The sequence below is a fragment of the Brachyhypopomus gauderio genome, chromosome 16 (genome assembly GCF_052324685.1).
Source record: "Brachyhypopomus gauderio isolate BG-103 chromosome 16, BGAUD_0.2, whole genome shotgun sequence".
NCBI classification, from domain to species: Eukaryota; Metazoa; Chordata; class Actinopteri; order Gymnotiformes; family Hypopomidae; genus Brachyhypopomus; species Brachyhypopomus gauderio.
In genome coordinates, this window is record NC_135226.1 from 2843841 (window position 1) to 2871836 (window position 27996).

General features: G+C 45.3%; 3 protein-coding genes across 5 annotated transcripts in view; 1 reads left to right on the plus strand and 2 right to left on the minus strand.

Moving 5' to 3' along the window:
- Positions 1 to 798: 798 nt before the first annotated feature.
- Positions 799 to 3600, minus strand: LOC143477851 (E3 SUMO-protein ligase ZBED1-like). The gene is made up of 3 exons (XM_076976702.1): positions 2679 to 3600; positions 1652 to 2280; positions 799 to 1539 (listed from the first exon to the last, which is right to left on the minus strand). Exons 1-3 carry the CDS (start codon positions 2722 to 2724, stop codon positions 1153 to 1155), a joined length of 1062 nt encoding a protein of 353 aa, XP_076832817.1. The 5' UTR covers positions 2725 to 3600; the 3' UTR covers positions 799 to 1152.
- A 3151-nt stretch (positions 3601 to 6751) lies between these two features.
- On the plus strand, positions 6752 to 11473 carry prg4a (proteoglycan 4a). Its single transcript, XM_076976919.1, has 13 exons — positions 6752 to 6881; positions 6974 to 7099; positions 7299 to 7415; positions 7635 to 7748; positions 7827 to 7883; positions 8132 to 8233; positions 8458 to 8664; positions 8954 to 9037; positions 9140 to 9279; positions 9438 to 9594; positions 9885 to 9989; positions 10466 to 10603; positions 10851 to 11473. The coding sequence occupies exons 2-13, from the start codon at positions 7024 to 7026 to the stop codon at positions 10955 to 10957; spliced, it is 1404 nt and encodes a 467-aa protein (XP_076833034.1). The 5' UTR covers positions 6752 to 6881; positions 6974 to 7023; the 3' UTR covers positions 10958 to 11473.
- tpra (translocated promoter region a, nuclear basket protein) overlaps positions 10997 to 27996 on the minus strand; it is a 28427-nt gene continuing 11427 nt past the window's right edge. The window contains exons 21-51 of one of the 3 annotated variants that reach the window (XM_076976917.1): positions 27763 to 27934; positions 24717 to 24883; positions 24167 to 24319; positions 23762 to 23878; positions 23330 to 23533; positions 21090 to 21280; positions 20805 to 20952; positions 20578 to 20715; positions 20343 to 20474; positions 20115 to 20245; positions 19738 to 19948; positions 19325 to 19471; positions 18890 to 19088; positions 18617 to 18813; positions 18290 to 18363; positions 17972 to 18162; positions 16802 to 17053; positions 16569 to 16717; positions 16394 to 16474; positions 16120 to 16296; positions 15902 to 16024; positions 13731 to 13821; positions 13429 to 13640; positions 13135 to 13206; positions 12946 to 13037; positions 12725 to 12834; positions 12504 to 12602; positions 12243 to 12402; positions 11766 to 11878; positions 11574 to 11666; positions 10997 to 11261 (exon numbers count right to left, since the gene is read on the minus strand). In XM_076976917.1, the coding sequence (XP_076833032.1) occupies positions 11203 to 11261; positions 11574 to 11666; positions 11766 to 11878; positions 12243 to 12402; positions 12504 to 12602; positions 12725 to 12834; positions 12946 to 13037; positions 13135 to 13206; positions 13429 to 13640; positions 13731 to 13821; positions 15902 to 16024; positions 16120 to 16296; positions 16394 to 16474; positions 16569 to 16717; positions 16802 to 17053; positions 17972 to 18162; positions 18290 to 18363; positions 18617 to 18813; positions 18890 to 19088; positions 19325 to 19471; positions 19738 to 19948; positions 20115 to 20245; positions 20343 to 20474; positions 20578 to 20715; positions 20805 to 20952; positions 21090 to 21280; positions 23330 to 23533; positions 23762 to 23878; positions 24167 to 24319; positions 24717 to 24883; positions 27763 to 27934 (4455 nt within the window). In that variant the 3' untranslated portion in view covers positions 10997 to 11202. Of the gene's footprint in view, positions 11262 to 11573; positions 11667 to 11765; positions 11879 to 12242; positions 12403 to 12503; positions 12603 to 12724; positions 12835 to 12945; positions 13038 to 13134; positions 13207 to 13428; positions 13641 to 13730; positions 13822 to 15901; positions 16025 to 16119; positions 16297 to 16393; positions 16475 to 16568; positions 16718 to 16801; positions 17075 to 17971; positions 18163 to 18289; positions 18364 to 18616; positions 18814 to 18889; positions 19089 to 19324; positions 19472 to 19737; positions 19949 to 20114; positions 20246 to 20342; positions 20475 to 20577; positions 20716 to 20804; positions 20953 to 21089; positions 21281 to 23329; positions 23534 to 23761; positions 23879 to 24166; positions 24320 to 24716; positions 24884 to 27762; positions 27935 to 27996 lie in introns of all 3 variants that reach the window. The other 2 variants (XM_076976916.1, XM_076976915.1) reach the window with 2 other exon arrangements.

A 27996-nucleotide genomic window follows, 5' to 3' on the forward strand; every position in this document is an offset into this window, starting at 1 on the left:
CAGGCAAATACTTCTTAGGGGATGGAAGACGGAGGGGATGCCCTCTCTGCAGGAATGGACTGTGGAGATGGCACGAGTTGCAGCATTTGAAAAAATCTCATTCAAACGCATGGGTAGACTGGATTTATATGAAGCAAAGTGGGGCAAATACTTAACCTTTATAAGAGGCCTCTGAAAGTGTGTTTATAGTGGAGAGACGCAAGTTCTTCAGTTAATTGTGTATAAATATATACTGTGCTTCATCTTATCTTTGTATGTATTTTATTTTGTTTGTAATAGTTGAACATGATGGAGCATGGGGGTAATGTTGATAACCAGAAAAGGATCAGCACAGAAGGTGGTGTTTGTTTGGGGGTGGGGGTTGGCGGGGTGGGTTTTCGTTACTGTTGTATAATAAAAATGAAAAATAAAAACTGTTAATCACAAAAAAATAACAACACACGACACCTCTCACTCACGCGCTAACCCGCCCTCCCGCGCGCGCTCTGTTTCTCTGTACACCGCAGAGTGAGTGACATCTCCCTGTAAAGACGTCAAAAAGGCAGAAAAACAGGTAATATAATGGTAATATGTAGGGCTGAACGATTTTGGAAAATAATCTAATTGCGAATTTTATCTATAAATTGCGATTGCGATTTAAAATGTGTTTTTTTTTGTCTTATCAAGTATTTTTCAACAAACAGAAGCAATAAATCAATCTGTTTAATAATAAACAATGTCAGATTTATTTAAAACACAGATAACAAAGCAAACAGATCTATGCTTTCCCTTTTCACTATTTGTTTTTGTAAGTAGAAAAATATATAGATAAATAGCTTTTCCTTTTCACCATTTGTTTTTTTAAATAGAAAAAACAATAGATATAAAAAAAATTAACTTACTGCTCTCCAGCTAGTAACATCATAAAAAAATTAAGTGCAAAAAACAAAGAGAATCTGCTTTAACCAACTCGTTATTTTCTGGGAATTCAGACTCGGTGAACACAAAATAAATCTGTTCTTGTTAAATCTTTTAGATGTAAAAGAAAAATTTAAATAATAATGTAAACATAAGTCACTCAGTAACAGCAGCAAACAACAGACTAAAGTGCAAATTAAACAAGGCACTGTCAGCTAGAACACTGTTCTGTAGCTCTGTATCATTCTCAGGAACTCACAGATTTTTTGCAAGGAAAACCATCATGTCAACCTTTGCTGGTTTCAAAGACGAGCGAGTACAAGTCACTATATTCCCACCAGCACTGAAAAGACGCTCTGAAGGAGCACTTGTGGCAGGGACACAGAGATACTTGCGGGCCATACTGCACAGTTGTGGAAAGGTAATCTTGTGCACCTTCCACCAGGCCAAAGGGTCACCTTCTCCATCAATGGCAGGGGTCATGAGGTAGCCGTTTAACTCTGCCTCAGCAACATCTTCAGGCTGAACGGGAGAAGCAGAAGAGGCCGCAGCAGTCTTGAAGAAGCTGCCAAGAGACTTCTTCACCCTTTTGCCAGAGGGAAGTTCAATTTGAGGCCTTGGAGTGGTTTCTGTTCGACAACTCTTCTCCCAAGGGAAAAAAGAAGAAAATATGGCAATTAATTTTGCAATTAAATTACAAATAAGTAAATATAAAATGTGTTTGTGATATCATAGATAAATATGTGTTACTAACCTGATTATATGCACGCCTTGCTGATTCCAGCATTTCGGTCTTGAGTCGGGTCTTAATGATAGGGATGTTTTCTGCAGTGATGTACTGTGTTTTGAACCTGGGATCCAGGAAGGATGCAACATCCAACAGCTCCTGGATGCTGGGGTCACTGTACTTATCATTAAGGTATGTCAGGACCTTGGTTTTGATTGACCTAGTCAGATCAGTGTCATCTTGGTCTTCAGCCAAGACTGATGTGGCCAGAAGGTTAAGAACTGGCTTGAGGTAGGAGATGCTCACATATTCTTCACCAGAGAGAGCATCTGTGAAGTCCAGAAGAGGATGCAAAGCCTTGTGAATAGACTCCAACACCTCAATATCCTGCCAAGTTGGGATTAGGAAGCGTGCATAACGGTCACCTGACAGCACCTGAGAAATGGCTTTGAGCTGCTCTAGCACCCTGGCGATCATCATTTCTTTGGACCCCCCTCTTGTTGGACATTCAGTGATGAGGCTGTGTTCAGGCAGTTTGAGCTCCCTCTGTGCTTCAGTCATTGCTGCCTTCTTCTTCCAACTGTGGGAGAAGTGCCCCACCAGCTTCTTGCACAGGCCTATTGCTCTTGACACTCTGTCATCCTTTAGTGCATGTCCTGTAATACAAAATAAAAAAAAAAATTAAATACACACATTCACATCCTCCACTCTCACTCACACACGTGCAAAAAAGTGAGGACCAGAAAATTCTCTTCTCACTTTGTTAGTTAAAAACATTTGAGAGTCCTCACTCTGTAGCAGAAACACACACACACTATACCAACATATTTGTAATGATATTAATTTACACACGGACGTAATTTGGGAGGGGGACGGGAGGGACATGTCCCCCCCCCCCCCCCACTTTTTCAAAAGCCGGTTTTTGCCCCCCCCCCCAGTTTTTACGGTTAAAACCAAATATTTAAATAGCGACGAATCCATGTCCCCCCCCCCCCCCCACTTTTTAATGGTTAAAAATCAAATATTTACAAATTACGTCCATGAATTTACATACCTATGGCAAAATGTAATGCCAAAACACTGCAGTCTGGTCCATTCATTTATCTGTGCTGCCACCACCATGTTGGATGCGTTGTCCGTCGTTATGCAGATGTGGTTATCTTCCTGCAGATCCCAGCTGGCAAGCCCCTCTCTCAGGCCAGCTGCAATGTTTTCCCCCGTGTGGTCATCCGGGAAATAGGATGCTTGTAGGCAGCGAGCTTTTAAATTAAAATCTTCATCAAAGTAATGAACCGTTAAACTCTGGTATGGCTCCGATGTACGGCTGGACCACAGATCAGTTGTTGTGGCAAAAAACTCCACTGTTTTCAGCTCAGCTGAAACTCTGTTTCGGCATTTTGTATATAGCTCAGGTATAGCAACTTGACTAAAATATGTGCGCGAGGGCATTTGGTAGCGCATATCCAGTTTGTTTACCAAAGCCATGAAGCCGGGTTTGTTAACTATACTAACGGGCATCATGTCTTTTGCGATAAACTCCGTTACTGCCTGAGTTAATTCAGCGTGCCGCTTCGAATTACTCCCATAAGGAGTGACACTTTCAAAGAGTTCGGTTAGTGTTCCCTGTCGGCTGGTACTTGGAGTATTTGCAGATGCAGCACTGGTCGTTGGCATTTTAGCCTTGCAAATGTCATACGACGCTTTGTGGTATTTTTTTAAATGCTGAAAAAGGTTTGTCGTGTTACCACGCGTGGTAATGTAACGTGGCTACATTAGCAAGGCACGTTTTACACAATACCTGACGTTGAGCAGCATCTTCTTTTTTAAACCCAAAGTAATTCCACACAACTGATGTGCTGCCCCTCTTTGCTATTAGACTAGTTGTGTCAGTTTCTGTCGAGCCTGAAGCCATTGTGCAAAAAGCTAAAGTGCGCTGTGTTGACTTCACTTTTCCTGCTCGGGTTTGCTCCGTTTGGGCTCGGCTCGGCTCGGCTCGCTCCCAAGTCACGTGACCAGTTTAAATCGCAGCCTGTGCGGTTAGATAATCGCGTTTTAAAATATCGCGATATTATCGCAAATGCAATTAATCGTGTTCAGGACTATCTATTTTGTGTTCAGGACTATCTATTCTACCTTGGAGATTCCAAGCAACTACATAGCACTTTTGTAAGTCGCTCTGGATAAGAGCGTCTGCTAAATGCCATAAATGTAAATGTAAATGTAATCGTTCAGCCCTAGTAATATGTGGTGAATTAACACTATACCATTGGCGAATCGTCAGGGACTTCAACGCCTTCTCTGAAGGTTAATTGATCTTAAAAAGGATGCTTTATCTATTATATGTAATATATGTTAATAACGCTTCACCAATAATTTGTATTTTTCCTATAAATCGGCTTTCAAATCCACTTTTCGTACTTGTGCTGGAAAAAAACCTCAGCGGTGAAATAAAAAATCAACCAATCAGAATATTTCACACCGTTGTTTCTAGGTAAAAGAGAGAAAGGCCCTTTTACATTGAGAGCTTTTATTATAGATTGGCAGTTTTATCAACCAATCATATTATCGAATTCAAATCGTGGGGGCGTGCTCCAATGGTCTCCTTTTTATTTTAAACAAATCCAAAATGTTGCCAATCTGTAGCTGTTGTGTTTTTCTTTGAAACCAGCTCGCTTGACTCACAACATTCAATTGTCATTGTGGCTTTTTCCCCTCTGTATGATCTTAGTGAAAAGAGTCATCATACTGCCCAATCCTAGTAGGTGCTATGATTAGCTTAGCTTAAAATAAATATATACTAAAACTATAAAAATATATATGCTCCTCTGTTCATTGCGAATGCACTTTTGAAATAATAATGTTGCAGTAGGCAAATTGCCCTGATTTGCACTGGTGGTAGTTGTTGTTTTTTTATTTTTATTTTTTATTTATTATTAATATTTAAAAGTTGTGCTCTGCACTACGTTATGTAAAATAGTTTTAAAATATTTTTTGTGCAACACCTTTATATTTATTGCTTGTTATATGGTAATATTTAAGTCATTTGCTTTTTATTTGTTTCTTTAATAGTGACACAATCAACACAATGATTGATGATGCAGGGGGCACCAACCAAAATCTCGCCTAGGGCACCACATTGGTCAGGGCCGGCTCTGCTCAGAACTCACAAACGGGAAATCTAAAATAGATATTTTAAAATAAAAAATGAACGCTTTTCTTTTTTTAATTTTACATTCTTACTACCGATTTGCATGAGTTTTCCGTTTTATTAATAAATGACATGAAGTTGGATTAAGAAAACGTACTTGTTTTTCCATTTCCTAATACCTCGTTAAAAAACAAAAACGTTTTGGACAGTGTACATGGACACAACGGTGTACGGTACCCTACATTTTGCAATAAATAAATGATGTACAATGATGCAATTCTTGTAAAATAGAGTTTCTTAACTTAAACAAAATCATATGAATAAATAAACTGGCACAGACGGAGAAGATGAACACGTGGTCTACAGCTGGATCTGTAGTACTATTCAGCCAATTGGTGAAGGTTGTAGCCAGAACAGGCTTTTAAAATACTCGGTACAGCGTGTTCCTAGGCGTGGCAAGCTACTTTTTCATTAGAAAGACATTACATCAGCAGAAACGACTAACCGCAAAGCGGATGTCTTCCCTGTCGGTTACGTTTGTTCTTTAAATGCCACCGTTTTATAGCATCAGTCAAATGTCCTTGCAGTCTCTGGGAAGTAGCACCGTATGTAAAGTACAGATAGCTGGACCACACAGAGGAAAATAACTTTTTTGTATTTAAAATGAACACTAAATTTGTTTACAGTCTTCATTTTATATAATGACAATGACTCAATCCCATTTTCTCTTAATAAATGCAAATAGTGATTGAAGGAGCGGATAACCTTATATGTAAAAATGCATTTTTAAACTACAGTACAGTGTGACAACATTGACTTTGGAGCAAGAATCCTCTGAGTGCCTTTATCGGACTGTTATAAAATAATTCTTTGGTATTTCTGCAGCTGCAGACATTGCAATATGAATGTATCACTGCATCTGTTACAACAGACAACATGCAAGATTATGACCAATAATCTTTTCATTTCAGCAGCTAAACAGTAGGCCTCCTCTAATCTCTCTTAGAGCAAGTTATATGCACAAAACCTAATATTGCAACAAACCCGACTCCCTGATAATGAGGTGAGCGGAATATCTTTGCGTGTTCATTGTACCCTTTCAAGCTTTCTTTTACATGATGGTCTAATTCAAAGGAGCTAATGGGAGATTGAAAACAAAAATTCAGGTCTAGATTTGAATCCATTTCCTCAGAAGATCTCACCTGGATCCTTCTTGTACATTTCAGTGAATTGTGTAACATAAGAACTTGTCATTTAAACAGATCTGAGTGACTCTGACATGACTTAACCATGTGTTAAGCCTACGGGTCAAGAGTAAACCTTAGAAATGTAATTGTTCTCACAATGGCAGACGAAGGTCACATGACAAAGGAGTGGTAAAGGAACAACGTGTAAAATACAAAACCAGTGGTCTTACTCATATCTGTGGCTGTCAGGGTGGTGATTAAAAATCCTGTTTCTGCTCAATGAAGTGGCCACAGAAAAACATCAGGGTTCAGAATCGTGATAATTGTATCGGGTCAGACTGATCTTTAAAGGGTCAGACTGATTTTTAAAAGGCGTCAGAGTACTGCTTTTGCTGTCAGAGTGTGTGTGTATGTTTGAACTCATTTAGTATCTTCCTTCCAACGACCCTTGAATGACAGGAACATTAGAAAAAACTCAGACCCAGGGGCGAGGGGAGGCATTTTGCTGTTCTGTAATAGGTTTTGTTTTGTTTTCACAAGCTGTAGGTTTCACTTCCAGAAACTTACATGAAACAGAACCATACATGAATAAGTATGTATAAAATTTTATTTCTGGTTACTGAGGTTAAGGTCAGACCTAGGCATAAGCATATTTTTGTTTAGCTGCAGTAATAAATTATTTAATAAAAACCCACCATAAAGACAGTAATACAACACTATAACCACGGGGCACGTGGGCATGCATGTGAGACTGTGTGGGAGGCCAGCCTTTGACTCATTCTGGTTTAATTGGGCTACAGTGGTTAATTACACACTTACACAATGTTCTGGTCCACAGGAGAAATCCAGCTGCTCGGTCTTATATAAAGGCAAGCAGCAGTAGACCAAACCAAAGGTGAATTTAGCAAAGATCTGTCTGGAGGTAAGGTGCCCTCAGTGTGCCATGCATACATATAATGATTTTCCATCTCAGTATGTACTGATATTCATATGGATACAACTGTAATTTTTCAGACTTGGCTTCTGGAACGTTCTGTATTGAGTGTGAACTGGTTGGGACTACAATGGCTGGTCCAGCTGGGATTTCCTCTTCACTGCTGATGGTTTGCGTCCTCCTGCCTCTCTCCAGCTTTGCTCAAGGTTGGTGGTGTGGTCTGTCCAGTTGTCTTTTTGTGTTGATCATTTATTAGGATGGGTAAATGACATAATTTGTAGAGTCAGCAAAATGTTTTTGATCGCTTTGTTTGTGCTAAGGTAAGAGGCCTAAACTAACGGTTTGAAAGTTTCCACTGGAACAAGACACATGCATTTTGTTCAGCATGTTTATGACGTTGTGCAGGAAGCTGCAGGGGGCGCTGTGGTGAGCCCTTCGCCCGCGGTCAACCCTGTACCTGCGATGCCGACTGCCTCACCTACAACGAATGCTGCAAGGACTATGATGGCATCTGCACTGTCCGTAAGTCTGTTCAGTTCTCAACCCTAGTAATGTGCATTCTTTCACCAGTGGCACACTGCATAAAGATCATTCATTCATTAAGTCAGAAAATGACCAAAAAATGTCCAGTGCTTGGAATCACAGGACAGTGGGATTGATGTCGGGCATTGTTAAGCACACTTTCTGCCTCACTTGCAGGCTGGGTAGAAGGTTAAACTAAAATCGATTGTTGATTGTCAGGCGACTCGTGCAGTGGTCGATGTGGGGAAACCTTCCGGAGAGGGAGGGAGTGTGACTGTGATCCGGAGTGCACCCTCTACAAAACCTGCTGCGTCGACTACGTCGGACACTGCAGTACGACATCGCACTCTCCTCGTTTTGTGACCTCATTTTTTTTAGTTGGCGTTAACGTGTATTATTAACGCGTTTTAGATTCGGATCACAGTTCAACGGCGGCCAGGAGTGCTCAAGCCGACCTCAAGCTGACAGGTGCAGTATAAATGTCATATGTCTGCTTCATCCTAGACCTAATCTGGTGCAACAGTCTACAGTGACCAGTAGGGCAGTCTCACAATCAGCAACAGATAATTAGATACAAACAGCAACAGCAGAATTTCAGTGAACGTGGCTGCAGGCTGAACTGAACCCCCAGCGATGGACATCAACGTGTATTTGTTCAGAAAAAAAGTGAGAAAATAAATTGAGGGGTTTTTGTTTTGTCTCGGTTATGTTTTTAGACTACACTGAAGATCTAGCAGACCCTAGTGGAAGTTCTGTCTCCCCTGCCACAGGCCTCCATCTTCCTCTTCTACCTGCCAACCCTGAAACCAGCACATCAGGCAAGGCTCCAGAAGATTCATGAAATTCTCCAAACAGAGCCCTGCACATTATATAACACTTAAAAACCTGAATCAAACATGCCTTACACATACACAAATGCGCTAGCAGGATAGTTATTTTTCAGTTATTTATCATATGGACAGCATCAAATGTCTCAGTGTAGGTTTCAAATGTTGTAGTCCAAGCTCTTAAATGTATATTTATTAATTTCTTGCCCATCCAGGGACTGATACCAACTCCCCCATGTCAGCCACAGGGCCACACCATCCTGGTGACACTTCTTCTGGGAATCCCCTCTCAATTCCCATAAAGGTCTCCATCTCCATCACCGAACATGCAAGTGGAGCCCTTACATCTGGAACTGGGAGACCCAGCACGCTAGCAAACATCACTCAGGGCCTGGGAGCCAGTGAACCTGCAGGACTCCCTGGTAAGGACTTGACTCTGCCTAATACATCAACTTTGACTAGTAGATCCACAACCATCAAGCAGATATTCATTGTGCTGATCATGACAAATTATATTTCAGAGAATATATATATTTCAGATTTACTTACATTTGTGATGTCTAATTTTTTTAATATAGTGAAAATTACATATCCTCTACGAAAGGTCTAGGTAATGCCAAAATTCAATAGAAAACTGAATGTATAGCAGTGTATTGCAGAGTATCACTCTGCATGTGTGACCAATGAATTATATAACCTTTCTCCATTAAGAGAGTTCCAACCCTGACCTGTGCAACGAGCTTCCAATCAATGGTGTCACCTCTCTGTTTAACGGCTCCATCATCGTGTTCCGAGGTAAGTCCTTCATCTCTGTTCAGTTCATTTCTTGAAGTCGTTCCATCAAGACGGATACTGCCGTGTCTGGTTTGCCTTCAGATTTCATTTCCTCCTCCACAGGTGATTTCTTCTGGCTGCTGGACCCCCAGACCAGAGAGGCTGGTCCTGTTTGCAGAATTACTGACGAGCTAGGCGTGCCCTCGCCCATCGACACGGCCTTCACCCGCTGCAACTGCCTGGCCCAGACCTACATCATCAAGGTCTTCAGTCAGACCGTTTAAGCTTCCCATCAGTTTAGAACTTTTCAACGAATTTGAAATTGTGTCCTTCAAATTCAGGAAACATGGAAGAAAGAGTCCAAAACGTCTCCTGTTAACTTGGCATTAACGTTGGCATCACTTCTTCGATTTCTCCTCAGAATGACAGTTACTGGAGTTTTGAGAATGGCATCATGGAGCCAGGATACCCGCGGTCCCTGTCCAGTGACTTCGGAGGGCTGTCGGGAGAAATCTCTGCAGCTCTGACTGTGCCGTCCAGCAGGAAGAGACCAGAAACCATCTACTTCTTCAAGAAAGGTGACTCACGCCTCGTAGTCAGGAAAGATCCATACGCCTCGTTCGCTAGATACACTTGCCTGTAAATCTGCAACTAAATCTTAGCCATAATTGGGCGATGTGGAAAATGAATCACGCAGCAGGTATATTCAAAAACAGGATTGATCCCAATATCAGGGAACTTCTGAAAAGGGAGTAAAGAGGAAGTTTGGATTGGAACCTGTAAACTTTTCCCTCTACAAAGACTCCTGTTCCAAAATTTATGAGAACACTTTTTAGATACTATTAATCACTCATAATCTTTTCCCCAGGTGGGACAGTGCAAAAATTCTCCTATCCTGCTGGAAGCAGCCCACGGTGTAATGGAAGGAAGTCTGCGAGTTCCGTCTACACTAGGAGTCCGCAGACTAGCTCAGGTGGGCTAAGGACATACTACAGTTGATGTGTGTACGTAGCAACACATCGGATTTGCAGGTGCTCACCTGCAGGCTGTGGCCACAAATGATGTATCTGCTGCCCTCTGCCATGGGCATCGTCTGTTTCAACCATAGGAGGCTGGTGGGATGGTCCACTCTCACTGACACTGCTATGGTCCTGATCTGCTCTTGTAGGAGTTTAATTGCTACTGTGCTTTCTTTCCTGTGTCAGTGTCACTGCTGTGTTGATACCAACAACAAAAAAAAACCCCAACAAAATATAGTGTCCAGCTGTATGGCTACGAGGTGTTTCTAAGAATGAAAACTTTCTAGTAAATTGGGGTATGAATATTAATCAATAAAGATTGCCTACCAAAAACATTTGATCTACTACATAGTAGAGAAAGCAGTTATCCTGAATATTTATACTCATTATAACATGTGGGTCACGATACACCTGATGTGTGTCCCTTCAGGTAACTCTAAAATGCATCTGTCTGGAGAGATCAACATCAAGCTGAAATGGAAAGGCTTCCCCAGCCCCGTGACCTCTGCCCTGTCTGCACCCAACCCAAGGAAACCCGACGGCTTTGAATACTCTGTCATCTCCTGGCGTACGTCGTTGGGAATGTGGTGGGGTGTGAGGGCCCGATCTCTATGGGGAAAGTTACTAATGATTTGTGAAAGCTTATGAGACAAGATGTTCAAACTTCATGGTCCTTTAAGTAGCCGAGTACCGATAGCGTTTATAAAATAATGAAATAGATCAGCGGTCTCTAGAAGAACTGGGAGAACTGAGAGGAAGGGAGAAGTACTGTGGGGTGGAAAGATCTCATTGTGTCACCTCCGTTTGTTTTACAGCCAAATTCTTCAGCATCAAGATCAGCGGCGAGAACCCAAGTTTGGCGTCTCCCGCCAAACCATCCGGCCAGCCGAACGATGTCGGAGCCTGGCTGGGGTGTTCCTAAAGGACCAGACCAACGCAAGGACAGCACACACTGCTTAGCTAACCTGCATGTAACCATTTATTAGCAAAAACATTAGGGTCTATACTCATGAAGTACAAAACAGTAAAACTAAATTAATTCTGTCGACAAAGCGCATGAGGGAGTCAATACCAATGTACAAAATTTACAGACAGCGGAAGAGAGTGAGTGTTGAGTGGCGCCCTGGCTTGAACTGCAGAGGGAGTGGCTCTGCGGCTGCAGGCGAATCAGAACGGAGAGCCTCTCTTGAGGGCCCGCCCTCGCGCACCACGGTGATAGGGGATACCTGTGGAGAGATGGCCCACGTCAGCAAGAAAAGACAAAACTTACACTTTTAAAATCTTCAATGTAGTAGAGAAAGAGAAAGCATATTTGTAAATCTGTTTTGTGTTTTTGAATTAACAGACCCTACATTATTCCCAGTGAGACATCCTGTAAAAGTTATAAACTGCTTTTCTTGCATGCACACTTTTGCTTTATTAAAACAAAAAAAAGCTATTTTTGGCTGGTGTTTTTTTTTAATCCATTGGTGGCACTGCAGAGGTGCTGGCGTATGTGGTGTGGGTGTAAGGGGGGGGGGGGGGGGGGGGGGCAGCACCTCTCCTGATAAGCTGGCCTCTCCGGGGGGGTTGTGGGTGGGTCAGGTGCCTGTCTGCGGGCTTGAACTGCTGGCTGCTACTGCTGCTGGTGTCTGGAGGCAGGGACAGATTGTAAGAGAGTGTGAGTGTGATGGAGAAGGCAGCGAGAGCACAAGGGATTGTGGGGTGCGCCTGTGGGGGGGGGCGCGTACCCGGAGTAGAGCTGGAGGTGGGCTCCTGGCTGGTGGACGGCAGGCTGGTGTCGTCCGAGGGCTGAGCGGACTCCGGTTCTGACGGGCCCTCCTGTGAGGCCTCACCACTCGTCCTGCTCACACACAGGACAAAATGCTTCACTCAGTACCAGGACGCTAAACCCAAGCATTTAAAGGAACGTCTCCTGATCACACTAAAGAGGTCCATCGTGTGCCAGTATAATAATAATAATAATAATATAGTAATAAAATAAATTACCTGCATTATAAACTATGTTAAACACACAGAGCTCTGGGTGGCTTCAAGGCTGCTTGTGTTATGCAAATAGTTTTGGCTTCTTTGTAGCAAATTTTGTTTGTTGACTACTGACCTCATAAATCAAAGTATTCATTGATATTTGGGAGAAAACTCATTGTATTGAATTACCCAAAAATGTCAACTAGTAAAGAAAACCGAATAATCAAAAGGTGAATGACCCTTCACTCTCTGCTTCTGCGATGAAAACATCATCTCCGTCATCATTGGCTGCAGCCTCCCCCGGGACGGTCAGGCCTGCCGTGGACGTGCTGACCATCGGCACCGACTGGGAAGCCGGCTCCACCCCCTCGGAGGGCTGGCTCTCCGTGAAAACGGTCACTTTCACGTAGACAAACAGAAACAAGTTAAGAAACTGCAAGAAAGCAATTGGCTTCAAAGAGTGGTCATGTGGTCAACGGCCAAGCACTGTGATTGGTTACCTGGAGCTGCCACCTGCAGGGGGGTGGTGGGAACACTCCTGCCCCCAGACTCCTCGTCGTGTGACGCCAGGAAGAGAGGACTCTCATACATGCCCAAACCTGACACACACACACACACACACACATATATATACACACACACACACACACACACATTGGACATTATTACCATGGTGCAAAGTTCTACCACGGCGGAGCCGTAGCTTAGCGGGAACACTCACCGCCCTGAGAGGCCAGCTGACCAAGGTCAGAGTGGGAGGAGCTCGCCTGGGGAATCAGGTCCTCGGGAGGCCCGAAACGGAACCGAGGGACACCAGCAACTTGGGGAGAACTGAGAGAGAGAGAGAGGTTTGTTAATATCATCATCACCTCTACCTCTGCTCTCTCTTCGTCCAAATATGTTCGGCTACTGAAACTACGTTATCTTTTCCGTGTTCCTTACTGAATGGCCTCGGCGAAGCCGTCCGTGCGGTGGGGCAGCATGAGGGTGGGCGTGCTGGGGACCATGCGGTCATCGTCATCGAAGAAGTGTTGCTGCGGAGACAAAACGCGCAAAGACGTCACCGTGACATCACACACCCAGCAGAGAGGTGACAGAGAGTGAGGGAGTGAGAGAGAGTGAGATGTTTACCATGCTCCCGATTCCAGGTGTGAGCTGGGGTGCGCGGCTCATAGAGAGACGTCTGCTCTGGCCGGCCTGCCTCTGTGAGGAGACACAAACTTGCCCTTTAAAAGTCCTGCATCAAAACACTCCTCACTCTTCATTCTCTTCACTTCATTACGTTTCAATGTTGAGACAACAGGACATTATTCTTTGCAGTCGGAATCAAAATCAAGTAATTGAAACAGACTGCAATTCCAGATGTGTCTGGTTAGCCACGAGCGTCGTGTAAACGGTTCCCGGGACGTGGCGGGTCACGGTCACCTGCATGAGCGGGGGTCCGAGCTCGGGCACGGGGTGGATGTTGAGCCGGGGCGGGGGCGTGTGGTGGGGCCGGCGGGGCGACTGCGGCGGCCGGGGGCCCAGGGCGGCAGGGACGCAGGTGGTGGTGCTGGCCACCGTGGGGGTGAGCTGTGGCTCCCTCTCAGGCTCTCTCGCCGGACACGACAGCGTCACGGTGCTGACACCAGCCTCACCTGCTCACCCAGGAGAAGACACGCGGTCAACAGGTTCCGGGGATCTCTACAGTAATCTTTAGTCAGGCCTCTCTGGGCGTGTTGGCTTACCACCGCTCTGAGAATCTGCCTGTTTCTGGATGGAGTCAGATGGCCCAACCCCCTCCTCATTCTCAGCACCCGCATCAGTGCCCTCTGCTGTCTGGAATTAAACAGCACCGCAACATGTCAGGAGGGTTTTACAGTGGTCAATAAATAAGCCATAAAAATGCCGATTTCAGTACTACTGACTATATAAAGTAAACAAAAACCAACCAAAATAATACCTAACCCCACATGAACTGAATTTCACAAGAAACACCAAACTATCATAAGCCGGGTTTCCATCCATACCTTTCGAATTAAGCCTTGTTTCCATTCATTACAGTTATGCGAATAAACTTTAGATCACGTGAGAGGACGTCAAACAATAGTGGTTTTACGTCCATCTGGCAGTTGCGTATTTTTGCACGTTGAGGTTTTGAAACATTTTTTTATTTTTCTTTTCTATACATGGAGAAGTTAAATTCAATTTTTGCTCTCTCCAGAACTGTTTTTGTATGTATTTGTCATCTTTACATCGCGATCATGTACAGAACCACATGACTTGAGGCATGATACGTCATCGTTTATGTGAAAAACCCTTTTCCATCCAGTTTTTCCGAATTTTGGCGATGCGATAGTCTAACTTTTCCACCTCCTCCTAGCGTAAAAATCTTTTTGCGATCTTTGGGGCTTTTTTCGAATTTCGGTCTTTTTCCATCCAGCTTTTTTCATGCGCATTTTCAAAATGCGCAAAAACTCGGTGGATGGAAAACCCTCTATATACAGACGTATGCAGCCTAAGGAGCAGTGTTGTATAAAGTATTAGAGACCCATACTTGAGTAAAAGTACAAGTACTCTATCAAAAATGTTACTTGAGTAGAAGTTGAAGTGTTCTTTAAAAACTTTACTTAAGTAGAAGTACAGAAGTATTCAGCATTCTTTGTACTTAAGTATTGCAAGTAGTTTATTCTGAAATTTATTACTCAAGTACTGAAAGTAAAAAGTACAAGTACTGGGTTTTGAATTAATTAAAGAAAGCCATCAAAGTTTGATTATCAATTATTTTTATATATCACTTACAAATCAAAGATGTCAAAGACAAATACAAGTGGTCTGTATGTATAAACAAGTAGCAACTTAAAAAACTGGGCTTAACACTTCGCACACAAAAAACAGATAACCTATATCCCGCTACGTCGTAGGTTTGATGCAGAAGTACAAGTTTGCCTTAATTTAGCTGAGAAAACGAGGTGTATTTTGGACGTAAAATCCGTCCGTCGGGTTCTAAGGGTGAGCCTACTATCCTGCTTTTACCCCTAACAAATGCCTTTACCCTATAAAAACACTACAATATAAAAATGGGCACATAATGAATCAGCATGAAGAGACACACGGCTTACTGTTGCTAAAAACACACAACTCAGCGTGACATCGCCTCCTTCCTCACCGCCACGATCACTCGATGTTGAAGGTGTGGAAGGTGCCAATATATGTACATTAAAACGCCAACAAGCTTCTCTTCTGCTGTTACCAAACACGGTACCATCTCTTTTAATGAGATAAAAAGCGAATCATTTGGAATAATTTCGAGTATATGTGTATTTGTATAAATAAGTAAACTAAGCTGAAGGTGCTGGAAAATACTGAAAATGGACCTTCAAAGCGCCGTACATGTGCATGAATTTAACTTCGCACGCACAAAAATCGAGAGGTGCACGACATCACGACGGGACCGCGCGCGTGGCCAACGCGCATGGGCGGAGCCACCGCGATTGCATCATTTTTGCCGCGTGGACCCTTGCAGCAGTCACGACGTGTCAAGTGAACCTAGATTACGAAGCTCAAGTGTTCAGTGAAGGCAGCAGCAGAGTAAACGAGACGCGACCGGAGCATGCGCAGTTTTCTCATAAGACAGCCTCATCGCTTGACCCGGTGTTAGAGCCAGCTAACATGTTTATAATTGTAACGAGTAACTATACAGCACGTCAAAAATTTATCGGAGTAAAAGTATTAAACTGATGGAAAATATGTAGTGAAGTAAAAGTGGAAGTAGGAGAAAAAAATAATACTCCAGTAAAGTACAGATACAGCATTTTAGTACTTAAGTACAGTAGCGAAGTTCTACTTCGTTACTATACAACTCTGCTAAGGAGTGCAGTAAAACCTGTGCTACACTCCTAGTGAAGCGAACACACACCTCAGGATCATCTCTCTCGAATGGCTCGGCCACATCTCCACTGCCTTCGTTACTCTCCTCTCCTTCTGCCATCGCTCCGTCTCCATCTTCATCGTCTTCATCCTCCTCTTCCTCCCCCTCATACTGTTGAAAAGGAGGGAGAAGATGAAGAGTGGCCTTTCAAACAAGCTCGAGACATTTTTCAAAGACGCTTCAGGCTTTTCTACACCCCCCCCCACCTGTCCAGCCTCTTCCTCAGCCACCTCCTCTTCCTCAGTGTCGCTGTCCGTCTCGATGACGATGACGTCGTGCCTGTGCTCGTCGGACGAGTCCTGCGCGCTGAGCTGGGACTCACTGACCTGGTCCATGGGGACAGACTGGGAGAGGGACTCGTCTACAGCCACGAAGTAGCTCTCCTGACACACACACACACACACACACACACACACTATTGCTACTGCACACCCCAGCCAGTACCAGAGCAGGTCCTGTCTTTAGTCTGCAGTCTCTCACCTCCCCGGTGTCGGGGGCTTCCTGTGCGTCTCCGAGGGATTCGGCCTCTGCATCGTTGCTCTCCTCGGTCCCCACGTCCTCCTGCACACAGACCAAGTGGTGCTCAGACCCAGAGGGACACCGTTCAGGAGACGGCGGGAGCCACACCATGCGTCTGTGTATCTGTTCGGCTCACCTCCAGGCCGACACTCTGCGCGAAGCGGATCTTCTTCGTCAGGGGGGGCTCGGTCTGCTCATCCTGTGTGCTGTCAGTCACCTCCGTGGAGGTCTCAAGCTCCTCCTCCCGCACCCTCTTCTGCAGAGATGAGCCCGTACTGGCCGACACTAACACACAGAAGACACACATCAGATACCAACCCTCCAGTTCTCTGTGTGTGTGTGTGTATAAACACTCTTTTTAAAACACACCTGTTCCGATGATGGTCGTGGAGGTGGACGGCCTTTCCACCTGCGAGCTATGCACCGCCTCCATCATGGACGACGGCGGCTCCTGATTGGCCTGTTGCTGAGTGGGCTGGACAAAAGCAGTGGCCTGGCTCTGCTGCAGGGTGAGGATTGGCTGGGTGCTCTGCACGTTGGGGCTGGTGGCACGTACCGAGCCGCTGCTGAACATGGTGACGTGCTCCAGCGGGGCCTCGGAGGGCTGCAGAGCTGGAGAGGCTGACGGAGACCACACGTTAACTAGGGGTGCAGGAAAAAAAATCTATTCGAGCTTGAATCACGTTTCTAACATTGAACGATTCAGAATCGATTCTCATCTTCAAAAAAAAAAATCGATTTTTTTTCCGGGTGCACCTTCTCAGCCACCGTGGTGCTATAGGCAAAACAAGGAAACAGCTTTGACTATGTACAGGCATGCTAGTCTAGGCTACATAGGGTTGTGTAGTGTACGGTATTTGTTGTTGCGCCGCTAAAGTATGAAGAAAAAGAAGTCCAAACGGCTCCGCGGTCTTTGAAAGCTACCATTTGGAAACACTTTTACCATCAACCCTCCTACCCATTTTATTAATGTAACAGCACTTTTATTTTTGGAAGCACTTTCATATATTTTTAATTTTTGTGATTTGTTAAGGAAAAAAGTGTAATTTTGTTTCTGGAAGTGGCATGTTCTCAGAAATAGGCAGCTAGCCTAAGCCTGTACAAAACAATTTGTTGTTTTTACAGAAAGAGCAGTATTTTTGTGTAATTAAATTTTTGAGTAGTGGCAAGTTCTGGCAGCTAGCCTAAGCCTACCAATTTTATTAATTTTACTACAGTTTTATTAGTTTATTGTAGTGTTCTGATAACTGTGAGCAGTTCAAGTAGCTTGAGTGTCTGCCTCAAGATACTGAGAATGGTTTTGAATCGAGAATCGTTTTTTAATCGCAACGTGACCCCAAGAATCGATTCTGAATCGAATTGTGGGATTCCAAAAGATTCCCAGCCCTAATGTTAACGGCCGACACCGAACGGAAGCAGTCATCGTAGCAGAGTGTCGGATGGCGGTTAATTTGCATAATAAGGATCATTTGCATAATGAAGCTTGTGCGCTCTCATCTAATCAAAGCCACTGGAGTCCAGAGGCAGTTTCACCCTTACCCTCTTGTGTCTCAGCCTGTGCGGTGGGCATGACCGTGGCGGTGGGCGTGGTCATGGTTGCGGGTGTGATCATTGGTCGGATGCTGGCCCTGGGGGTGGACTTGCTGCCGGGGATGGGCGGGGGCTTGCTGGCAGCTCCAGCTACAGGAGTGGGCTTGATGTTAGCTGTAGGGGGCTCTGAGGAACTAGCACTAGAAACGGATCGAAAAAAGGAACCTTTTAAGCAAAATATCCAATAGAATCTAATGTTTTGGCATAATTCCTGGGGGAACTAAAGCCGCACAGCCCTGAAGATGACGGTCATCTCGGAGTCCTCACCTTCCTCGGTCAGCTGCAGGTGTGGTCTTCAGGTTGATCTGTCTGCTCTCAGAAGGCCTCTGCTGCTCCTGAGTCTACAGAAGGGAACAGGGTCAAGCAAATTTGGCTCCTCATGGCTAATAACCATATTCAGGCTAAAACAATGACTGCTGCTATGAATTTAGCAGAGCAAAATATGGGGTTATCCCTGTCTTTGAGCATTTTGGTTTAAACATTTCACATAATTATCAGACATGTGAGCTGACGATGTCAAAAGCGACTAGTGTCACTGGGTCTAAACTGTGCAGCGCTAAGGCGTGTGAGCCAGTGTCCAGTAGGGGGCGCTACCTTGCTGGCTCCCTGCTCTAGGCTGTCGTCCCTCGGCTCCCCGTGCCTCTCCTGCTGCTCGCGGAGCTCGCGCAGCTCGCGCTCCTGCCGACCCAGACGGCCTTCGTACTGAGACTTGAGAGCGCTCAGCCTCACCTCCAGCTCCTCCCGCTGCTGCCGGAGCTCCTCGTTCTCCTGCGCCAGCTGCTCCTTCGCACCTGGTGCACGGAGGCACGTGAGAACACGGGCGACGTTCTCCGGCTCGGCCCGGCGAGCGCGAACCCCTCCGCTTACCGTTGAGCTGGTTGATCTTCTGCTTGGCTCCCATGAAGGCCTTCTTGGTCTTCTCCTCCTTGTCGGCGATCTGCTGCCTGAGCTGCTCCTCCTGGGTGCTCTTCTCCTGCAGCTGGGCACGGAGGCGAGTCACCTCCGGCTGCGCCTGGGCCAGCTGCTCCTGCAGGTTCTTCAGCTCCGTCTCGCGCTCTGCCGCTGCCTGGAACACCAGCCACACAAATAGGGCCTTACTGATGCCCCACACACTCCACGCGCACACCCAGCGACCCATGAGGGTTACTTCATCCACCCACGTTAACCGAATCGTTCCAGAGGCGAACAGTACCGTTAACTCCCCTGCTACAAGACCTACTAGTGTCTCCGTTTGATTTCGCAGAGCAAACGTTTAGTATCTAGGTGGGAGAGTTGGAGCTGCTGGTGGATGAGAGGTGTTACCTTCTGCTGGTTCTCCACCTGCGCCTCCAGCTCTGCGGCTTTGCTCTGGGCCTGGCTGAGGGAGCTCCTCAGGTTCTGGATCTCCTGCTGCTCCTGGGCCTCCTGTTCCTGGGTAGGCTTGGGAGCCTTAGCTGCCTCTTGGACCATCTGACACACACACACACAAAGACATTACAAGACATCAGAGATGTCAGGGCTCACACGTAACCTCACACCCTCCTGCAAACAAACCACTCTGGGATCTGAGGTTTTTGGAATGTGCTCTGAAGTTTACCGGCTGCTCGTGGTATGCAGAGAGCTGTGCACCAGACATGCGAGTCCACCAACCTCTTTCATGAACAGCCCACTTCTTTAAAAAGCCCTGAACTTCGTGGGCGGGCGAGCGGCAGTGCTGGTCCTTCAGCCCAACGTACCTTGTCGTGTTCCGCCTTGAGCTCCTCGTACTGGGCCTTGTAGCGACGGCCGATCTTCTTCACTTGCACGATGGTCTTCAGCTTCTCCTGGATGTCCTGCGTCTTGGTCTCCAGCTCTTTCTTCAGGACGTCTCTCTCTGCCGTGAGCTTTCCCACGTTCTCCTTCAGGCCCTGGTTCTGAGTCTGTGCTGCAGACGCAGAGGCGTTTACCCTGTACGCACACACACACACACACTATTGGGAGCAGATCCTACACACTGAGGCAGAGCTTGCTTGCTGACTTTAGTTTATCCCTCTCCTGCTTCCTATTCATCATAAACCACATGTTACTTTCAAGCGTTACTGGTGCAGTGTCCTGAAAAGAAGCAGGCGCCCACCTGGCCAGGTCGCTCTTCAGCTTGGCCGTCTCCTCCGTCAGCTGCTGGATGCGTTTCAGGTGGGTCTCCCTCTCCGCCTGGAGCTTCTTACTCTCCTCCTGGTCACTATCCTTCTGTTGACTCACCAGTTGCTGCAAACCAGCACAAGATAGTTTAACACACACACGCACACGCACACACACACACACACACACACACACACACACACACACACACACACACACACACCTGTGTACGTGTCTTCCAGCGCTTCACGTCACCCTCCAGCAGCCTCTTCTCGGCCTGCAGCATCCCGTTCTGTTCGCTCAGCTCGGCGTTGCTGTCCAGTAGGGGGCGCATGTCCGCCTCCAGCTTGCGTGTCTGCGCGGGAGAGACGTCTATGGTGAACAAGTGAACGGGCTGATGGGCCTTTTAGGGGAGGAGCCCCGAGCAGGGCGAGCCCATCAGGCGCCGACGGCCTTACCTTGGCACGGTTCTGCTGCAGCTCCTGCTCCAGCCGGTTCCTCTCCTCCTTCAGGAGCTTGTTGGTCTCGTTCAGAGCGTTCACCCCCTCCAGCTTCTTCAGCTTCTCCTCCTGCTGGGCCATGGCCTTCGCAGTCGCCTGAACGAAGGGGCCAAAGGTCGCAACGGAGAACCCAGTCACGCTCAAAGCACTTTTAGGATGCGAAGGCCTCCCGCTGGATCGCTCACCTGCAGCTTGTCTCGCTCGGATGTCAGGCTGTCTTGGAGCTCCTTCAGCTCTTTCTCCAGGTGCTCCATGCGCTGCCTGTAGCGCTCGGTCTCCACGTGCGCCACCTCGAAGCGGGCCTCGGCTATCTCCTTCTCCCGACGCACGAACCTGCCCCGTCAAAGCGCCGTCGCACCGAGCAATTAAACACATTCGTGTGCAAATCGCTTGTACCAACCATAGTGATGCAACTTGAAAACGCAAGTGTGTCACGAGTCGCGGTCCAGTGAGACGGCCGGTCCACTCACCTGAGGATCTCCAGGATCTGCTCCTGGGTCTTGCCGTCCTCGCTCAGGGACACGTTCAGAGCGACCCCTGGGTTCGCCTGCTGCTGGACCGCCGTGGCCATCTTGCTGCTCAGGCCCTCCATCTGCTGGTGGAGCATGGCGTTCTGCTTCTGGACCTCCACCACACGCTGCTGCTGCACTACCAACTCCTCCTGCACACACCAGAATCCAGAGTGTCAAGGAAGGCTTCACCCAAATACAACCACAAATCAAATCTTGTCAAGTTAGCCAACTATAGACCCATTTCTAATCTCCCATTTATCTCTAAAATTTTAGAAAAAGCAGTTTCCAATCAGTTAAACCACTATCTCCAATCAAATAGTATCCATGAAAAGTTCCAATCAGGATTTAGACCAAACCACAGCACTGAAACAGCTTTACTCAGGGTAGTGAATGATCTACTAATATCGGCCGATAATGGGCTCGTCTCGTTCCTTATACTGTTGGATCTTAGTGCAGCTTTTGATACTGTAGACCACAACATTTTGCTGGATAGACTAGAAAACACAGTAGGTATTAAAGGAGTCGCACTCTCCTGGTTTAGATCATATTTAACTGACCGCTTCCAATGTGTAAGTGTTAATAATAAAACCTCTAAATCTGTGCAGGTTAAATATGGTGTCCCACAAGGGACAGTCCTAGGACCACTTCTATTCACACTGTACATGTTACCCTTAGGCGAAATTATGCATAAGCATGACATCAGTTTCCATTCCTACGCAGACGACACTCAGCTATATTTATCGGCAAAACCCGATGATTTAGGCGCAAACAGTAAGATTGAGAAATGTGTAGAAGAGATAAAACATTGGATGGCGTGTAACTTTCTAGCACTAAATGCCGATAAAACAGAATTGATAATAGTTGGGTCTAGGGCTGCGAGAGACAAGATACATAATGCAGCATTGAATCTACATTCTTTTACTATAACCCCCAGCGCAGAGGTAAAGAACTTGGGCGTCACAATAGACCCAGATCTCTCGTTCGATACACATATTAATAATATAACTAGGGTAGCGTTCTTTCACTTGCGCAACATTGCCAAAATTAGAAACATATTAAATATTAGTGATGCAGAAAAACTAATCCATGCATTCATATCCTCTCGTTTAGATTATTGCAACAGTCTCCTAGCTGGATGTTCTGGTAAATCGATAAACAAACTCCAGCTGGTTCAGAACGCAGCAGCACGAGTTTTAACAAAAACTAAAAAGTTTGATCACATTAGTCCCGTACTATCGTCATTACACTGGCTGCCAATTAGATTCCGTATTGACTATAAAATACTTTTATTAACATATAAAACGCTGCATGGCTTAGCTCCAGACTATCTTAGTGAACTTATTGATCATTACAACCCAGCACGTTCACTTCGTTCACAGGACGCAGGGTTATTAACTGTTCCTAGGATCAAAAAGATCACAGCAGGTGGAAGAGCCTTTTCTTTTAAAGCTCCACAATTGTGGAATAATCTTCCTGCCTCTATTCGGGACTCAGACACAGTCTCAATGTTTAAAACTCGATTAAAGACTCATCTGTTTAGTTTGGCCTTTGATTAATCTGTTACATATTTACTACATCTCGTATCTTTTCTCCGAGGTTCACCTGGAGAGTAACATTGCAGTCGGAGCCTACAATACCAGCATCGCTGCTCCGACACGGAATGAAAGCCTGGCGTTCATCAACAGACATTTACAGTGACAATATCATAACCCAGAACTTTCATTTTTACCTTTACTTAGTCTGATTGTGTGATTTGTGTGTGACTTGTGTATTTGTCTGTATTTTGTGTAATCTGTGTGTTAACGGGCCGCCCAATGGAGGATGGGTTCCCTTTTGAGTCTTGGTTCTCCCGAGGTTTCTTCCTATTCCCCACTATCTTAGGGAGTTTTTCCTCGCCACTGTCGCCCTTGGCTTGCTCATTAGGGTTCTGGACCCATAGTATTGTTAACCTTTTAAATCCTGTAAGGCGCTTTGTGACAACATGTGTTGTGAAAAGCGCTATACAAATAAACTTTGATTGATTGATTGAAGTTCATGCTTTTTGAAACTCCAAGACTCTTCAGGATCAATATGCCTAATAATCGGAGTATTCAGGTACTCAAGAAGGTGAGTATTTCAGTAGATACGGTGTCTGGACTAGTCTGCCCAGATGTTCCACAGGAGTAAACCATCTCTCTCTCCCTCAACATCTCCACTACCTTCAGGTTCATCTCCTGCTGCTCCCAGCCCGCACGCCCTAGCTGGAGCTCGGACGCAGCCTTTTGGGCTTTCTCCTCCAGCTCTTTGATGCTGTGCGCTGCCTGCTGGGCCTGTTTCTTAGCCGCCTGCAGGGCCTCCACGTCGGCGGCGTGTAGCATGAGCTCACGCTCATATTTGCCCTGCGCCTCAGATGCCATCTTAGCCTGGGGGGAGGGGCGGGATGAGACGGGAGTTATAAACACTCAAAATTTATACAGAAAAAACAGACAGGGGGGTTAACTATAGTGATGAAAAGTCTTTTTTTCTCAATGTTTTGTGCCTTAACCCCCATTATTTGCTGTACATCTAAACATCTAAGCATTAGTCAAGAATTGGTTCACTCATGGACAAAAGGGGGCGCTGTGGAGGAGTTAGGCTGGCGGCAGGCGCACCTGCTGCTGACTGTCCTGCAGGGCGCGCTGTTCCTGGGCCACGGCGGACGTGGCTCTCTGCAGCGCCTCCTGCAGTTCTGTCTGCATGTCCGCCACGCTGCGCTTTAGCTCCTTCACCTGCCGGGTGTGAGAAGAGACGAATGAATTATTCCGCATGTTTCTACAGTTTAATCTGATGCACACATCGTGTAGGTGTCCCAACGTCACTCTGATCAAGGCCTGCAAGCCCTTGCTTTCTCTATCAAATAAATAAGCAATACTCTTATTAACCCTTAATAACACAGTTCAAACATCAATATTAACCGAACGTCACAACGGGTGGAACTAGACACTAACCGATATACCAAGTCTGCCGGGTTCTTACCATAACCCAGATCTCTAGCGAGCAAGTGGGTCCTCACTTACGTTTTTCTCTACGTTCTCCACAGATTTAAGCTTCTCCTCCTGCAGCTCCTGTTTCTCCCGCTCTGCCTCCTCAAGACGTGCCTCCAGCTGCTTGTTCAGCTCCTGGGCCTCCTTCAGCTGGCCCTCCACACTGGCGCGGGCCTCCTCCGCCACCTGGACAACACACAGAAGGTAAAGTTGCAGTCAGCCAGAGGGCCGTGAGAATTTCCTCGTGTCTGTGTTCTAGTCACTCAAGTGCAGGAAACACTGGCAGTATTGGAATAGGCCTTTGTACACACCCAATATGTCAGTATCTAGATTTACAAAAGCACTGCAGCACTGAGATTACACCTCTCCTTGTTACATCTACTGCACAGTTATAATAACTCTACACTTATCAGAGTTTGTGGGTTTTTGAGGAATCATTGGATTTCATAAGTTTTTCTTCTAAATGAAATGGATTGTAAGTCACTTTGGATAACAGTGTCAGCTAAATAAAATAAATAAATAAATTAAATAAATGTTTAATGTGAGGCTGTGTGGGACCTTAAGTCCAGCCCAGTAATCCCACCTGTTTCTCCTTGCTGATGTAGTCCTCCAGGCTGACCACCATGGTTCTGTACTGCTCTACATTGTCTGTGGTGCTCTTCAGACGCTCCTTCAGGTCAGAGTTCTGGTCCTCGGCCTGTCGCAGGAGGGCACGTATCTCCTCCACCTCCTGCTGTGGGACCCCGGGCGCTGTGGTTGGACAGGGCAGGGACACAGTCACATATCAGATAGCGCTAGATTCGTCGCTATTTAAATATTTCTTTTTAACCGTTAAAACTACAGAGGACCAAAACTGACTTTTGAAAATTACGTCCGTGAGGTTAAATGTAAATGTTAGCTTACATTTCAAATATCATGTTTAGCTGAATAAACATGTTACTTAATGTACAGTATGTAGGCTTACAAATTTATGTTTAACTGAATAAACCGTTGAACGAGTAGCCTACATTTTATTGAGCATGTTTTTTTTTCTTCAAGTATCAAAGTAGAACAGCTTCCTCAAGCAGTCATTGATGCATTTTGGAAACAGGAGATGAGTAGTGTTGCCACCTGTCCCGGTTTTCCCGGGACTGTCCCTGTCCCCTGGTCTAATGCACCCTCTGTATTAAGAAACCCTCTCTCAAAAACTGACTTTTAGTCATTACTTGGGTAGCACGCATATGAGCCATTTTAATATAGATTAATCTAGATTAATTTCAAGATTTCAGTGAGATTAATCTAGATTAAAAAAATTAATCTATGCCCACCCCTAATTGAAATGGACCTTGAAAGTGACATACAAGTCCTTGAATTCCACCTTGTTAAGGTGTATGAACCCTGCAAACATGGCTTGGTTGGCACGCGCGAAGTTACAAAATTCGAGAGGTGCACAACCTCGCGAATCGACAGCGCACGAGGCCCTCGCGCACGGGCAGAGCCACCGCGATTAAGTCAATTTCGTATAAACCAGGCTTAAAGCAGTCTTAACTCACTATATAGCCAAAGAGATGCTGCCGTTAAATAAACATTTATAAACATGCTGCAAAGATTTGACAAGCAGTATGAACTGCCAAAGAAAACCTCTATCTCCCAAACTGCCATTCCAACCTTATATAATGAAGTGAAAGATGGCATTCTGAAGGAGATTAAAGACATCTCATTTTACTCTGCCACTACAGATATGTGGTCAAATATGACCCCATGAATTTTACAATACATTACTGCAAACTGGTGTAATTGTATTATTATGCTACTATATTATTATTGTGGCACACCGTCTTAAAGCTCCTTTGGGGAGCCCAGAAAAAATTCTATAATGGCACTTTAAAATGACAATATTATCGTTTATCGCAATAATGTCTGGGACAATATATCGTTCTGAAAATTTTGTTATCGTGACAGGCCTAGTCAGGGGTGGAGCAGAAAGTGAATCAGGTGGTAGGTCAAAGTTGTAAATCAAAGAAGAATGTGCAAATTTTCATTTAGCACATGCAACCAGCAGGCACGACGGATACATTTTCAAACATGTGTTGTGCCAAATTCTGACTCCCCTCGTTTGCACAAGCACAAAGACGCTACACTCTAGTTTTATACTTACTAGATATTTAGACATAATTCTGCTGTAGTCATGTGGTCAGGGGTAAACTTCGGTATAGCCAGTGTGTTTTTTATTTAAAATAATGAACACCCTTGAGCCAGTGTGGCTTTGGACATAGATAATGCCGTGCCGTTTGCTGTGGTGTGCAGATAAACGAGGGGAATCTGAATTCGGCTCAACACCGGCTGAAAGCCAAATCTGTCGCACGTGAAGTGCTACAGGCACAGTTCGGAAACTGAACAGTTCAGTTAAATGTATTCAGTTCAGTTAATATATGCGGCTTTTAGCTCGGTGCGGCTTATACAACATTGTTCCATTTTTTTTTACTTTGTAGGTGCAGCTTATATTGAGGTGCGCGCTATAGTCGAGAAAATATGGTATTTTTTTATAAAACTCCTCTTGGTCTCATATGAAAATAAGTCCCGCCCCCTCGGTGTGAGGAAAGTGCCCTGTGCCGCAGCCGTTTAAACATACGCTAGTGCGGCAAAAACGGGGGGACTAAATCTCAACCGGTGGACTTTCTCCGTCCTTAAACATTTACCGCCATTCTGTTCTACACGAATACCATTCAAACCAGGCATGTCAAACATACGGCCTGCGGGCCGGACCCGGCCCGTTGGATGATTTAATACGGCCCGGCATAAATTTCTGAGTATGTCAAAAAAAGAAGCGAGTCTCTAGCTCATTTCTATCAAAAGTTGTGATAAAAAAAAAATGAATACAAATCAAATGCTCTCTCCGGTCGCTAGAGGGCAGTAAATGACAGCATGCAGCACTGACACGAGTTAAGGCTTCAGTCACAGGATGCGATTCTGCTACGAAGGATAAATTTGGGTCCGTGGAATTTAATACGTTTTATCAATATCTCGTGCCAGGTTACCCCAAATTAACAGCCATGGCTGCATAAGTTCTATCCATGTTTGGGACTACTTATCTTTGTGAACAGGTGTTCTCCGTAATGAACAATAATAAAACAAAGCAGCGCTCAAGGTTAACAAATAAACACTTGAATGACATTGTTAAATGTGCTGCTACTCAGGATTTGACACCTAATATCGATGCACTTGTGAGGGCAAAAAGATGCCAAGTTACAGGAGCCAGCAGCAGCAAGTAGACTGCAGGAATGCAGTGAGAGAGAGAGAAAAAAAAAGTGAAAATATTATTTTTTTCATAGTTCCCACTTGAGTTTGTTAATGTGGTGAGTTGCTTCAGGTGTAAAACTGCATTCTTTGCTAATCTTTTTTTTTTTCATTGTTTGTGAATAAATGTGTTGTGCTTAGAAAAGATCCCTTTTCATCCATGATTATAATATGTAGGGTAGGCTAAAAATGTAGGCTGAACGATAAAGCATAGCACTGAAAAACAAAGCTAAATATTTGGAGTTGACATTCTTTTACTGATCCGGCCCACCTGAGAACAGAAAGTCTGGATCCGGCCCCACAGCCAAACTGAGTTTGACATGCCTGATTTAAATTATTTAACAGAAACGTACCCGTAGTTGGCGGTTTGCTTGGCTGTTTGCCCGTGCTGGTCTGGTTCTCGGCGTTGCTCAGCTGCTGCCTCAGGGTGGACACCTGCTGCTCGGCGCTCTTCAGCAAGTCCTTGGTCTTCTGGTGCAGAACGTTCTGGGCTGCCAGCTGCCTCCTGGCCTCCACCAACTGGTTCTGTACAGCACCAAAGCCCAAAGGTAATGGCATCTCAATCAGTGTGAGCGCATTTGGAAGGT